Source organism: Anabrus simplex, chromosome 1 (genome assembly GCF_040414725.1).
Source record: "Anabrus simplex isolate iqAnaSimp1 chromosome 1, ASM4041472v1, whole genome shotgun sequence".
Taxonomy (NCBI): Eukaryota; Metazoa; Arthropoda; class Insecta; order Orthoptera; family Tettigoniidae; genus Anabrus; species Anabrus simplex.
Window position 1 is genome coordinate 1,446,870,056 of NC_090265.1, and position 16,221 is coordinate 1,446,886,276.

The 16,221-nt window shown below is 39.8% G+C and overlaps 1 protein-coding gene across 1 annotated transcript in view; it reads left to right on the forward strand.

Moving 5' to 3' along the window:
- Positions 1-16,221, forward strand: part of Polr2A (RNA polymerase II subunit RpII215) — a 364,959-nt gene that overhangs the window by 321,917 nt on the left and 26,821 nt on the right. The window contains exon 25 of the mRNA XM_067137935.2: positions 4,013-5,161. Within this exon, the coding sequence (XP_066994036.1) occupies positions 4,013-5,157 (1,145 nt within the window). The 3' untranslated portion in view covers positions 5,158-5,161. The remainder of the gene's footprint in view (positions 1-4,012; positions 5,162-16,221) is intronic.

The window sequence follows — 16,221 nt, forward strand, 5'->3', positions numbered from 1 at the left end:
CAGAGGTTTTGTTCTGTTTACAGTTGGAGTTCACTTGACATTGTCATCTCTTGTGAATGGTACATTGGACCTGAATCTGAGGCTCAGGCTGAAGTGTAGGGAGTTCAATCAACCGAGATCCTGTCTTCACGAAATCACATTTTAGTTCTTGTATTACTTCAAGAATATAATCACGTTGAAAGATTCTCTGTCCCGTAACTTACTTGTAGACTATCCATGAAGTTATTGCTGCTGGATCAAGTACGTTGTAAAATACATGTACAGGCCACCTTCGGCATCCAGCCCTAGTGGTGTATTTATGCGCCATTTGTTCAGCTACATCCACACCCTACTTAGTTCCGTTATAAAATTCAGTAGTACTAGGGAGCTTCTTGTTATTTTCACTGACTTGAATGCTGGGTTGTAGGGTGCTTCACAGAAGCACATTCTTGTTCACTTTTCCTTGATATACTGTGCGAGTAAGTACGACTGTCGTACAGATTTATATGTTATGCTTTTATTGACTCCGAGATTTCCTTCCTCACTGGATTGATTGTTCCAACAGTACTAGTTCTCTTCTCTTTCAGTCTCTCAGCCAACTTTACTGATGTAAAGAAGTTATCAGTGGTCACGTTATGTCCTTTCATGAGGTATGGATCCATGTTTCATGACAACATCTTCAGGGAGTGACTCATTGGCAGGTCACTTTTTGTCTTTTCAATATAAGGAAACCTATTGCACGCAAACTTGCAATCATTTACCAGTAGCCAGAACTTTATGACAAATTTATCTGGCTTGTTGGCCATGTACTGCGTGAAACTATACCGAGCTTTGCTGGGGAAGAGTTGTTCATCAGCTGCAACATTTGTTCCTGGTTTATAGCACGCATAACTCCTCTCATTAAATCTTTCAGCCTTTATTTCTATTGACTTAACAATTGTATAGGCCAAGTTATTTACTAATTTCATTTCAAATTTAGTTTTTAGTACACCAGTCGACGGGTATTACTAATTGATTCTGACTTGGCCTTCAAGTGTTGACAAGAGCTTGTTAGTGCACAGAGCAAGAAAACGATACTGATTACAATCGCTTTCAATATAATTACTGAAGTGCATAAATAAATATTGATAACAAAATAAATTACTCATGCTTAATCATACATAACCAAAGAATAATACACAGTATAACAGGAATTTTCAAGGGACAGAAAAAAGCTGTCGTTACAACTGGTTTCTTGCTATATGCCATACTCTCTACAGTGGACTTCTACTGTTGAATGAGACCATTTACTGATGTCTTACTCCAATATAGGCATAAGTAGTAGGTAAAGTAGAATCATGGGGGCATGAAAATGGAGTGCATAATCACAAGCTTCTCATCAAGGCGATTGAAGCATGTGGGATTTTTGAAATGATGTCCATGTAGTTTGGATTCCATGTTAAAATGGAACTCCTGTGGCTAGGATCAAAATATCAAGAGTTGTGTAAAACAGTTATAATACTGATTTGATCTTGTTCTCTATAGCAGGTAGACCTATGCCTATCTTTTGTCTTCACCTTATTATTGCATAGCTAACCCATCTACTTACCATATAAATTTGTGCTGAGGACCATTACCATCTAACCCCTTAACTGGGTACTAAATTCTTCACATGCATAACCTGCCCTGAGTACTTTTCCCCCACGTTGTGATATTTAAATATTTCCTTCATAAATGTGTACACAATTAGTTTAATCTAATATGATAATAATTATTATTCTTCAATAATGGGATACTAACATTATGTACACTATTTACATTGTTATGTATCCAAATGGGTTACTAACATTTACATTGTTCTGAATCCAGATGATTATAGGTTTTGTAGATTGTTATCCGTGCGATAGGTGGAAACAAGGTGTTACACACAAAGTCTTTTCAGTCAGAACAAGAGTATGTTGTTTCCTTCCTATTCCCTTGGGACCAACACACAACATTCACAATGAAGTGAGCTGGCTGAATTACATTTTGAACGTCGTCCGCGTCACTTGGTTCATCTGGAACAACTTCACTTTCACCTTCAGGATCACAGCTATCATCCTTCTTTGTTTCTAGCAATGTTTCAACTGGATGTGTCGTGTATTTTTTTTTTTACGTGGCGCCGACACAGATAGGTCTTGGGAAGGCGTAGGAATGGGAAGGAAGTGGCTGTGGCCTTAATTAAGGTACAGCGCCAGCATTTGCCTGGTGTGAAAATGAGAAACCACGGAAAACCATCTTCAGGACTGCTGACAGTGGGGTTCGAACCCACTATCTTCCGGATGTGAGCTGACAGCTGCGCACTCCTAACCGCATGTCCAACTCGCCCGGTCAGGTGTATTTAGTATATATTCATTCCTTGTTTACTGCCAGGCTTAGTGGCTCAGATGGTTGAGCACCGGCTTTCCAAATCCAGGATGGTGGGTTCATTGTTGTACTGCTTTTGCTACCCTTATATCATAATCCATAACAATATTCCATGATTTTCCAATTTCACACCTGGCAAATGCTGGGGCTATACCTTAATTAAGGCCACAGCCGCTTCCTTCCCACTCCTAGGACTTTCCTATCCCACCGTCGCCGTCAGACCTATCTGTTACGGTGCAACATAAAGCCAATTGTAAAAAAAAAAAAAAGATCCATAACAATATAAATAGTAAAGGTGACCGTACACTTCTCAGTTCATGTTCTATGACATATGCCTGTATTGTTGAATAGTTACTGAGATGTAGTAATAGGTGGTGATTGAAATACTGTTGGAGTAGTTTTTTCAAAGTTGGTGAATTGTTGAAAATTAAGTTCCTTTTAAGAACTTCTGATTTAGAACATTAAATAAATTCCGATTCTATCCGTTCGTTAGCTCATCAACCCAGAGACTGGTTGGATCCTCAAAAAGCACCACCAAAGGTCATAGGGAAATAGCAAAAACCAATGGTAGTGGCAAAATGAGGCATACTAGGCAGGATGAAGAGTAATATAGTTTGCCATTACTATCCTCACTGGGCCAGAAAATGCTATTGCAGCATGCCCAGTCGTATGAATGGCACCTTGTATGACCCTCAAACACACTCGTTGTGTTCTGAATGTCATTACTGTACTGAGCACCACCTTAGCAGTTTCCATACTGTCACAGCCATCACTGAGACTGGGATTTCAGTGAAATCTACATTTCACTCTGGCCTGTGCCAAGGGATGGATGAAAAATTGCTGCATCCATCAAGAAATGGTAGTAGGGGGAAATTCAGGTTACTCAATCATAAATGTGTTGACGTAAGAGTGCAGTGCTACCCTGGGGTGGAACAGTGGTATTTATGATTGAATAACCTGAATTTATTTGGTAAATTGTTGTTACAATCACCATCTTTGAATGAAGATAGTGGAAGACAGCCTGCTGCTGAAGGTAATCGTGAATTCTTAATTTCACCTTTTCACTACATTCGTTAAGCCTGCCTAGTGGCCATGTTTGTTAAGGCATCAAGTCTATATGGCACGACATTGTGGGTAACCAGTTCAAATCCTGTTAATGGATACAGGATGTTGGTTGGCAGGGTAGTGGTATATAATTTCTAATCACTAGATTGGATCCCAAAAGTCTGGATTCAGTTCAAAACCTATCCTCAGTGTTCAAATGAAGTGAAGGCATATGGCACTGTTGGTGATTTCTCCATGGGCTGGAGATGTTTGGCTTTGAGCAATTACCTTGGTGTTAATCAACAGGAATAGACTGTGCCAACACTGGGTTTCACCTTCTTCCTATCTCATCATCTCACACCCATAGGTTGCCCATGGGTGTGAAATTAAAAAAACGTGCACCAGGCAAGCCGAACATGTCCTTCAACGCTTCAGGCACTAACAGTCATATGCTACAGTAAATAAATATTTACATCCATTGTATTTCTTTAGGCTTAAAGTTGCTAATTTAAGTTATTATGTGTACCATTAGTGTGACCTCAGACTGTAAATGTACTTGTAAAATGTTTGTTACAGTGAGTACATATTTATATTCTAATTACAGTGCTTGGAAGCGGAATGACTCCAGGAGGTCCCAGCTTTTCACCATCGGGAGCCAGTGATGCAAGTGGAATGTCGCCTGGGTATTCTCCATGGTCTCCTCAGCCTGGAAGCCCTTCTTCTCCAGGTCCATCGCAGAGTCCATACATACCCAGCCCTATGAGTGGAATGTCGCCTAGCTATTCTCCATCCAGTCCGGCGTATGCTCCTACTTCTCCAAGCATGACTCCATCTAGCCCCAATTACAGCCCTACCAGTCCTTCATATAGCCCGACCTCCCCTAATTACTCCCCTACTAGTCCTTCATACTCGCCCACAAGCCCTTCTTATTCACCCACCTCACCATCCTACAGTCCAACCTCCCCATCCTACAGTCCAACCAGTCCTAGCTATTCACCAACTAGTCCAAGTTATAGCCCAACAAGTCCTTCATACTCGCCAACAAGTCCCAGTTACAGCCCTACTTCTCCTAGCTACAGTCCAACATCTCCTAGCTATAGCCCTACTAGTCCATCCTATTCACCTACAAGTCCAAGCTACAGTCCTACAAGTCCTTCATATTCACCTACAAGTCCAAGCTACAGTCCGACTTCACCCAGCTACAGCCCAACAAGTCCAAGTTACTCTCCCAGTTCTCCAAATTACACCCCTGCTTCTCCTTCTTACTCTCCTACCAGTCCTTCATATTCTCCCAGCTCTCCTCAGTATTCACCTGCTAGTCCAAGCTACTCCCCAAGCAGTCCAAAATATTCCCCCACATCCCCATCATATTCTCCTACATCACCATCATTTGCAGGGTCATCTCCCCAATACACTCCAGCTTCTCCTCAGTACTCTCCAACATCTCCTACCTATAGTCCTACATCTCCATCTTACTCACCAAGTTCTCCCAAACACCAGTCTAGTTCTTCTACACGTTACTCTCCTACCTCACCTAACTATTCCCCTAGTAGTCCTTCTTACTCTCCAACTAGTCCGCAGTATTCTCCATCAAGCTCCAAGTACTCTCCAACCAGTCCAACTTACACCCCTACATCTCCTAATTATAGCCCATCATCCCCAACTTACTCTCCAGGTGCAGGTGGAGGATATTCACCCACATCGCCATCATATTCACCTACATCTCCAACATATGAAAGCAATGACTAAATAGGTGAGGTGTTTTTAACGTTATTGGAATAATTACAAGGAAGAGTTCAGTGTTAAGTTTGAAGCCTTATTATTAAAAAGAAATCAATTTTATTTGTTTAAATCATATTATGAAATAAATTTTTAAATGCCAGAAACTACAGTATAACTGAATAAATCCTGCCCTTTCCTCGAAGAAAATGTGTGGCAATATTTTAGATTGCTTAGTGTCAGTAATAATTTTTTTCAAATCTGCAATATAATTTTTAACTTATCTGGTTATAAAATTTGGCAGCCCTTGGTTGCTGGCATGAATGGTGTGAATGGGGCAGTATTGCCTATAATTACTGCTATTGGCTTGGGAAATACACTGTTCAAGAAAGAAATTTGGTCATGTCTTAAAATGTTCCCAGCCGGGCTGAGTGGCTCAGACGGTTGAGGCGCTGGCCTTCAGACCCTAACTTGGCAGGTTTGATCCTGGCTCAGTCCGGTGGTATTTGAAGGTGCTCAAATACGTCAGCCTCATGTCGGTAGATTTACTGCCTCGTAAAAGAACTCCTGCGGGACAAAATTCTGGCACCTCAGCGTCTCTGAAAACCATAAAAGAGTAGTTAGTGGGACGTAAAGCAAAATAACATTTTTAAAAATTAAAAATAATTAAAATGTTCCTAACTACATTGTAAGAATGCGTAGCAGCTCGAGGATTGGACTATTACAGCAATAATATGTTATATTTAACAGAGTGCTCCACTACAGAAGTTATGCTCCAAAAACCAACACCATTAAAAGAAATACTGTACATATTAACAGTACTAAAATTAAAACTGCAACACAATTCAAATATCTACGTGCGTTAATAACATATCATTTAAATGCAAAACCTTCAATTCAGATAAGGGCAAGCAAGTTATCTAAGGCACAAAAATTTACATGGGAAACTTACAAAAAGAAATGCTTATCCATTAATGCAAAAATCAATACAGTCATAAAGCCAGAAGCTACATATTCTGCAGAAACATTATTCCATCTAAACGAACAATCCTAAAACTGACAGATTACAGAAGATCGAAAGACGAATTGGAAGAACTTGTATCAATTAGAGCTATCAAAAAGATGGCGAATAGTACCCAACAATGTTGTATATGAGAAATTAGAACCCATTACTGACACCATGCGCAAGAAAAGACTAGGGCACTGGGGTCACATCCTGAGAATGCCAGATTCGTGCCTTTTGAAACAGCTAGTGCAGTAAAATCTTTCTTCAAAAAATACAACAACTGGATGCAGATGTATAAAAGAAATTAGGGAGGATTTGAAAGAAATTGGCATTACACCCATGACACTATGGATAAGAAAATAGTAAACACAACACTTAAAAATATGACTTTCCACCTCACACTCACAAAGAAGAAAATCCCAACTAGAATATTCTCTACACAAGAAAGGGCAAGACTATCAGCACGTATGAAGAAGTACTGGAAGGACCACAAGGCTTGGACAGTTCCTACCAAGAAATCAACAAACCGAGGGATTGATTAAAGTGATCCAATGTAGTCTCAAAAGAAGAAGAAGAAGAAGAGGGCTCCACTCTCATCTGGATGTTTGGGAGGTGCTGATGTTGCTTGAAATGTATGAGTGCTACAATTCAGAGAGAGAGAGAGGGAGTGTGTGCTTTTTATTATTGCAAGTCAGGGCTAATCATGCAGACAGACTTAGGCTATGGAATACAGTGGGAACTCGATTCTCCGTTCCCGGAAACTACATTTTCCCAGAATATGCATTCAAATTACATGATCCTGCGAGCATCGTAATTAGATCACGTAAAATGCTCGCATTATCCGTTTCACAAAGAAACAATTTCCCGGATCAACCGTCCAGAAATTCCAGTCCCATCAACGCTAAATCCTCGATCAATCGTATTTTAATAAACTGTATCTCACGAAAGGACCGCTATGGCATACGTATGGATCTTGGCGTTAACGCCAGGTCATTGCGATAGTTAGAGGAAGTACTGTACCGGTACTGGAAAAGCGATTGGCGGTGAACTTGCATAAGGGACCATCTTACCATCACATTCGGGTGGTATTGTTTAGAGAATCTCGGAAAATCATAAAGCTGAGTATGACCACAACAATTGTAAGGAGACAAGGCCCATTTCGATAGCTTTGCTTGAAGACGGAACGAGTTTCGTCAAATGTTCGCACTTATAAAACGTCCACATTATGTCCAGGGTTAGATGTTTATATTTTCACATTTTTTCCATCGTACTTCCGAACAGGTTTTCGGCACTTTCCTCAGGGCACTGTAGAGTAACTGGGCTTTCAGGCAGGAATCGAAACTGCTCCTTCTTAACACAAATTTAGTATTTTAATATTGTCGTACACGATTGTTAGTGAGACCAGAATAGCTGTTGCACCTTACATTAAAAAAGAAAGCCATGGGAGGTCTTGGGATTGCCTATTACTGTTTAGGTCCTAATATAAGCCGGGGAATTTTATGTTTTCGTGTTAAAATACCAAAAACCGCAGTCGTTTTATTTGCGCACGTTACATTTAAATGGTTTGTATCATTTCCAACTCGTACTGACATGTGTAGCGAGCGAGCTTTCCAGATGACCTCAAGGTCACACATAACAGTAATTTCTGAAGTTTTGATGATATTTCTTTCATCTTTCCAATTTGATTGGATTAGCGATGGGCAGAATTGAATATAATGCATTTGAGAACTTTTGAGAATCGATTACTTACATTCGAAACCATGTTTTCGAGTTCAGTATAACCTTTAAAAGTCGATGTAGGCCTAATTTACACGGCACAAGATTTCCAGAAACTGCCTATGAACAGTATACCGGAGACCAAATTACAATGAAAGATTAAGAAAAGGAGGGATTTTGCCATCATGTTGGGCGCTTTTGTATCTAATGTGCTTTATTTTATTAGATGAGAGAATTAAAAACTGCTTGTGGTCGATTGTCGTTTGGCTTGGCGTTATTAGATTTTTTGAAGAGTTTGGCTAGTCAAAGTTGCTGAACTGAAAGAAGTTTTCACGGGAAACTGACGAAGATTCCCCTGTAAGATTGAATATAAAGTATCGAGATTTTGAACTCTCGTACCGGTAATTAATGCGGTTTCGCGGTCTAACGTGCCTGCCTCTCATCCAGAGGGTCCTGGTTCGATTCCGACCAGGTCAGGCAGTTTTACCTGGATATAAGTCTGGTTCCAGGTTCACTCAGCCTACGTGATGACCTTTAATTGAAGAGCTATCCAATGGTGAGATGGCGACCCTGATCTAGAGAGCCAAAATATCAGCCGAGAGGGTTCATCACACTGTTCATGTGTCACCTCGTAATCTGCAGGCCTTCGGGCTGAGCAGCAGTCGCTTGGCAGGCAAAGTCCCAATGGGGCTGTAGTCTGGTTTGGTTTAGGAGTTTTTGTAAGATAATAATTATACATATTTAATTTTTGTGATGTTTAGCCAAATTGTTGATGGTTTTCATGCATTCCCGGATTTTCCGTTTTCCCGTGTAGTACGTTTAATTTTCATGGTCCCTCGAAAAATGGAGAATCGAGGTTCCACTATAGTAGTAGTAGTAGTAGTCAAATGAAACCACTAGTGTAGTAAGACTGCTCCAAGAAAGCTACTCTGAGGTACAGTAGAAGTCTTTTATAAGGAGAATTGATAACAGTGCTGGTGGTTGTTTTATCCAATTTTCCATAAAAGTTGGAAAAGAGACTCTCAAAAATTTAAACCGGTATGAAACAGGTATGAACAGGTGTCCAACAAGGAAGTGCTCTGTCACCACTCCTGTTCGTAATAGTAATGGACAAGGTCATCAAATCTATCAAGAAAATGGACAGCGAACCAAACGCCCTGGTATTTGCTGATGATGTGCTTTTATGGGGAGAGACAGAAGCTGAAGTTCAGAAGAAACTTAATGAATGGAACAACACATTAAAAAATTTTGGACTGAAGATGAGCAAAACAAAGACAATGGAAATGACCATCAACATGGAAGGAACAAGCTCAAATATATTTCTGGAAGGAGAAAAAATCGAATCAGCCTCCCACTTCAAGCACCTCGGAAGCACAATATCGAAGGACAACACTGTTAGGCAGGAAATACTCAGTACCGGGCGAGTTGGCCGTGCGCGTAGAGGCGCGCGGCTGTGAGCTTGCATCCGGGAGATAGTAGGTTCGAATCCCACTATCGGCAGCCCTGAAGATGGTTTTCCGTGGTTTCCCATTTTCACACCAGGCAAATGCTGGGGCTGTACCTTAATTAAGGCCACGGCCGCTTCCTTCCAACTCCTAGGCCTTTCCTATCCCATCGTCGCCATAAGACCTATCTGTGTCGGTGCGACGTAAAGCCCCTATCAAAAAAGAAATACTCAGCAGGACACAGAAAGCATCGTACTTCTACAGTCAAGTCAGAAATCTCCTCTGGGACTGCAAAATACCACAGAAAGCGAAAACAATCATGTACCACACTTACTTCGTACCAATCCTCACATATGGTTTAGAGACATGTACCCTACTAAACAAAGACTTCAGTAGAATCCAAGCAACTGAAATGAGATTCATTAGAACCATGAACCAAACTACCAGAAAGGACAAGATCAGAAATGAAGTGAATAGGTAAGTAGCTGGTATCGAGGTTCCTATTATCAGTGTCATAAAGAAACGCAGACTTCAGTGGTATGGGCACATAATGAGAATGAACAGGGAAAGACCTGCCAGAAAATATTTCGACCTTAATCTGGTAGGAAGAAGACCACAGGGAAGACCAAGAAAACGTTGGATAGAGACTGTAAGATCAGATGTGGAGGGGAGAGGATACAAATGGGAGGATGTACTGGATTAGAAGATGTATGAAGACAGAAGGAGATGGCGCGCGCTTGTACACCACACCCGGGAAACTGGAGTTGGGAAATGATGATGATGATGAAACAGCATCAAAACTTTTCACGGATATTTTTCATACAGTAACTTTCTCGTTCATTAAGGTATTTTCTAATTACAATACGCCGTGAACGCACATGTTCAGTTTCATGCTTAAATGTTGTAATAGCGTTCATTAATCCAGAGGCTTCTGTGGCAAATGTTTCAATATTCTTACTTCAGCTTCTTAATTTTCAGTCCGGGATGAAAGTCGGATTCATGAGAATGCCTTCTGCATACAAGAGAATTTCTTGATTCTAAATGAGGTGCAAAATTATCTCCAGAAATTACATTAAGTCATTTCTGCCTGAGGTCTCGATCACATGGGAATTTGTGGAATGAAATCCCTTTAGTCTTTGCACTCTTACTTTTGCATTATGGGACGCAACCATATACCATTTCGATTGTTGATCACCTACGACAATGAAATATTGTGGCTAATTGATGAACATTGCAAGTGCATGCATAATAATTCAGTTAATACAAGCTGCTATGGGTAAAATTTAGAATCACAAATTCAAGTAACTTGCTTACCAAACGCCAATTTAGCTTCTAATATTTACCAAAACAAACTAAAATCAGCGCAAACACATAAGAAAATACCACTATATAATTTACTATATCAGAACATGCGTAACATCAGGAGCAGTCAGTGCCGAATGACAAGGACAAGCTGCTGCGAGGGTCAACCTCCTTAGCAATCCTTGTGGAAAGAATACCAGTTAGGGAGTGTTCTCTGGACAACATGGGGAAGCAAGCTAGTGGGAAGGCAGAGAGCACAGCAGATAGCGTTGGTCCGACAGTGGTTAGATCCCAGATGGATCACCTTCACACTCGGCATCAGAATTACTTTGAGTGCTGGAATCCACACTATCCTCAGAGACACGTATTACAAATTCATTCAGAACACTTTCTGTGATTACCTTCTCATAGTGGTATTCCCGGTGTGATTGCAGACTTTATCCCATTCTTTAATACGAATCAAACTTGCTTGCGCTTCTAACAATCATTTCACTTCATTTAACTGATATGTTGTATTGTTTCCAACTACCCATTGTTTAATATCTCCCTCATATAAGCTCTGTTGCATTTAAATCAAGCTGGTATGGTAGAAAGTGCAATGCAGTATGACCCTGTGTGACCATAATGTTGTCAATTATGAAATTCTTTCAAAGTGGTTTATGAATTTTAATCAAACCATAAAGCTGTATTTTCAGCATTTCATTGTTAAAGGGGATGTTATTTCTTACCAACCATTCTTTCACATCACAGCCTTGGTGCCTGCTACTGGTTGGCACTTGCCTAACTGCACGTTGTAGTATGACGCATTATCTACAACCAGAACTGAATTGGGAGGCAGGTTTGGCATTGTTCTCTTAGGTAGCTAGTTTTGGTAGTTGTTGGTGTTCATCTCTCCTTGGTAGTCTCGTGCTTTCTGTTGGGATTTAAATGCTAACAATGTTCCAGGGATGAAACAAATTCATCCTCCTGTATGAACTATAATTAGTCTCTGATCCTTTAAAATAGGTGCTGTGTAACCTGCTGTGAAATCATCAACCCATTTCTTTAGTCTTGTATGATTGCTGTGAATGTTTCTAGTCTTTGCAAATTATAGCTCGCCCTTCCTCCATGCATCTCTTAATTGAAAGCAAATATATTCTTTGCTTTGAGATCTAATGTTCTCTCTCTCTCTCTATCAAAGTTGCCCTGTTGTTTTGGGTTTCTTCCCACCAAAACCCATATTCCTCAGTACAGTCTAAAGTGGTTAAGACATCCCTCTCTAGCGCGTTTCCCTAGTTAAAATGTCATTATTTCGAACTCCCGGGATGTGTCCTATAAAATACATGCTAAAGAAATATACGTTACTCTTTAGTACGTTTATAACTCCCACTATAAGGAATTTAAATTAGCGTTCTCGACCACGTTGCACGCAGGACGGGACAGTGACAACTGGCTTGGGTAAGGATTTGGTACAGAACTTAATTTCACGGCCCCAGAGTGCAGTTGTGTGTCGTCCTACAGCTGCAGAGAGAGTCAGTCCCAAGCCAGTCGTATTCTCTTTGTGTCTGACGTGTTAGTGCTTAATTTTACTTTTGTGAGGCCTCAGATGACGCGGAGGCAGAGAGTAATCGCACACGGGAGAAATGTTTGAGAGGGCAATCCGTAGTGAGTTGCGATCTCGCGCCCGCAGTTACTTGTTATTGGACATAACTTTTGTGCATGTCATCATACACAGCAGATCGGCTGTGCTCGCGACATCAATACTGTACTGTGATCTGCATCAGAACCAGACAGTGTACCTATAAGGAAGTAGAAATGGATTTAGACAATTAAAAAATGTAAGCCCGCTCTCACCCATTTGACATATTTATTTCTCATTTTCAGTTTCAATTTAAAAGTTATTCTTGTGGTGTGTTTGGCAAAGTGTTATATCATTTAGACCCATTATTGAGAGAGTATCCTCAAAATTATACCAAAATGTGAAAGACAGCATGCTTGAACTATTTTTGTATCTTCTTAAGTGTAGAACATAAACAAAGACGATGATGGTCCATATTTATTACCTACACTGAAAAGAGTGTTGAAAAGGATCCGCTGGAAAGTGCAGTAATTTTACGTTTGTAAGAGAATTGTGCAGCAACGTACATGTATTAGGTCTACTGTATTTATGCGTAGTGGTTTGCAGGACATTCAGTTATAGAGAAGAAGAAAGCTAGACAGTTTATAGATGATGAAAAATAAGTTTATTGAGAAAGTGGATGCTAATCCACACATGAAACGTGTGCAAATCACCCAGTTGTTACACTTTCCTATATCAACTTTAAACATAGTTGTAAGCGATATATATCGTTTCTAAGAACACTTTTCTTTGATGTTTTGCTGTGTTGGGGTTCTTAAAATTTATTATTTTTTTATTTATGTCGTTAATTATAATTGTAAATACTTGTTCCTTTGTTTTCATCATAATTATTTTTATGTTCAAACCTAACCTCAAATTTAATAGCGTAATTGCTTTGCATTTTTGTTAGCACATTCCCTCTTTATGACGTTTTTTTGGTCCCCACAAAAACATCCTAACCCGTTTTTGTTGTATTAATTTTAAATTAGTGCTCCCCACTTTGAAGTTAATACATTAGCACAGTTTTGGCAACAGTTATGAATCGTAGGTACTGTAAAATACATACACAGTCTGCTGAATCACACGTTCTTCAAAATCATCTACACGTGTCTTAGAATTAGGAACCTGTTGGTATTTGCCAGATATACCAAAGGAGGTATTTACCTCCTCGTACTGAGAACCTTCTTTGATGATTCTCTCAAGACTTTTTCACTATAAGTATTCCTTTTGCCTCGGCTCTTATACTTTTCTTAAAGGTATGATATAGTACCATCCTCATCACTTTCATGAAAGTGTTAACATTATGTACTACTTCCTGCAATTGGCTATGCAGTGTTTTTGAAGACAGTTTGGAAAGAATAGACAATATTCCAGTTATTTAATATACCAAGCTTTAGTCAGTAAAATTAATATTCAGTTTGTAGCCCTAGAATTAGTGCTACAACACTTTGTATTTAACACAGTAAAAGTAGTGCTAGAACAATACACGTTTTTCAAGGAAAGTTACTTGCAACTGTATCACAATGATATAGATGTTGATTCCCATAGGGAACCTGAAATATTTGTCCTGAATGAGTAAATTTATAATACCAATATAAATGGTCTGTTATTGGACATTACAAATTTTGCATTTAACTCATTCCTGGTTGCCAGCGTTTCGCCCCTATGTGCTAAGTTGGGCTCATCAGTTGGTACCTAGCACACCCACCAAGACGCGTGGCTAGTGCATACCGTGGAGGCCACTGCGTAGGCTATTTGGAACCACCGGCAGTGCCAATGCACTATGAGAGACTTTGTCTCACTACCAAAGATTGATGCCTGCTTGGCCATCAGATGATATAGATGTTGATTCCCATAGGGAAAATTAAAACTGTGATAACATAGTAGATTCACAACTATCTCAATGTCAGTCTAAAACCATGCATCGGAAACTAAAACTAGATCTTCATCTTTCTAGAACGTGTGGAACTTGTATAGAATATGTAATTCCAAGATAGTCACAAAAGATCTTGCCCAAAGTTAAAGTTCTTGTGTTCAATCTGTAAAAATGGTTTCATTTGTACAAGAATATAAATTTTGAGGGAGTAGTGAAACACGTAGTTGGTGTGTCGTAAATAATATAACTGGTGAGTATGCAAAGTTTGTCATTAGAGACAGTTATAAAATAAGACATTAGCTGGAATTACTGCTGAGGATATCATAAAGGCGAACTATAGATGGCAGTATAGTCGTAGTTGAATGGAGCGTCATTTCTCTGGAATGAAACGGAAGGGAAAGAATTTTTAAACTCCTGGAAAAGCTAAAAGATCCCCTATTTGGCTCAACTAGAACGGGTACTTACATATGAATCTAGGTGTTATGCACGTCCTCCCATTACAGCGGTGTTAGCTTGTCTGTTGGTCCTACTTCTAGTGTTATATCTAAGGGGCAGAGGCAGTGGGAAACATGCAGGGGGAGGGGTTGGGGAACTTGGGGGGTGGGAAGAGGAGGTGGGTTGAGCCTTATGCGTCAGAGCTGTTAAAGGAGGGGAGCTACTCTGATTGGCAGGAGTGGAGCTGGAGGGAGTCTTTAAACCTATAGAATTGAACACACGAGGGGACTTATATTTACTTGATCTAACCATATTCTTAGGTGCATGTGTGTGAAGGGTGGGGGGGCAGGTCCAATGAGATAGCCTCCCATTTTATCTAGTGACTTTCTGGTATAAAGTTCTGTAAATTGTACGTTCATGTATTCTGCACTATTCTTTAACAAATTTGTGTTCTAATTCTTGCTGGCTACCTTCGTTGGAAGGCAGCATTTCTAAATTTAAAAAATAAAGACGACAATAAGTGCTGAACACATGACTTTTAGGCCTACATATAAAATGAATATAAGTCTTAGTTATTCTTATATCACGTTATTCGTACCATCTCATGATCTCCGATGAGGTTGATGTCGTAATGGCATCTGATCGTAGAAACTCACTGCAAAGATTTGTCTCGCTTCATACTCGATGCCATAGAGAAAAGGGTTGAGCATACAGTTTTATTTATCATATTATGCAATATTAGTACAAAAGAACTTAATGGCCAGACATTTGTCCTTCAGTTGAGCAGTAGGCCTACCACACTAAAAACCTAATCACTGCTTTCATTTGAATTATCATTGTCTTGTGCTGCCAACTTCCCTGCTACCGGCATTTAGTCATCCCAGATGATATCATCATCACTGCCATCTCGAGCATTCGAGATCCAGTCTTTTTGAACCTTTAAAAAATAGTTTTGTTCCTCACTGTTCCTCTCTTTTCAACTAGAGAATAAAGTAAGCGTAAACAAAACCATGTGACTTCAACTGCTTCACATGTCTTTCCTTCTTTGTCTGCCCAGAATATAGTCCATTTCGAAATAAATGCTGGTAAGAGTTGTTTCCAAAAGTTTGAAGTTTAAAGTATGAAGTATTGAATGCAAAAGAGTTTTATAGATTGGAAATCATAGTATTGTTTTAAACGTCTGGTCATGAACTTGATTATCCAATATCTGCTTACGGAAATCCCTATTTATCTCTTATCGGTAGAGCTGTCAGCTGCGAGTAAAACCACACGTGATTGCACGTCCTTCAGTCAGTTCGCTTGGAGAGCTGGTTTTGTAGAGCATAAGCGAGGGAAACCTCTGAAAAGTGGAGAGAAGACTGTAGTCTTAAACGTATTTAATAAATTTATGGAAACATATCCCGACAGTTCAATTGACGATCTCGTGAAATTAACATCAGAGTTCACCGGTGTGTCTGTTTCGAGTGTGTACAGTACGCGTAAAGAATTTTCTACTACTGGCTGTGTTGCCACACTGGGTAAAAAGAAGCCACGTGTTAGAAGTGTTTTGTACATGGAGTGCGATGAATTTGGTCATTCTGCTATACAGAGGAAACTGCACTTATCATTTTTAAAAACTATTAACAAGTGTTAACCAGCTGTAAATTCTGATTCTGAACTCCCATACTTAAGAAATTCTTCCCTTCGCACACTACTGAAAGAAAAAGGTTTGGAGTTC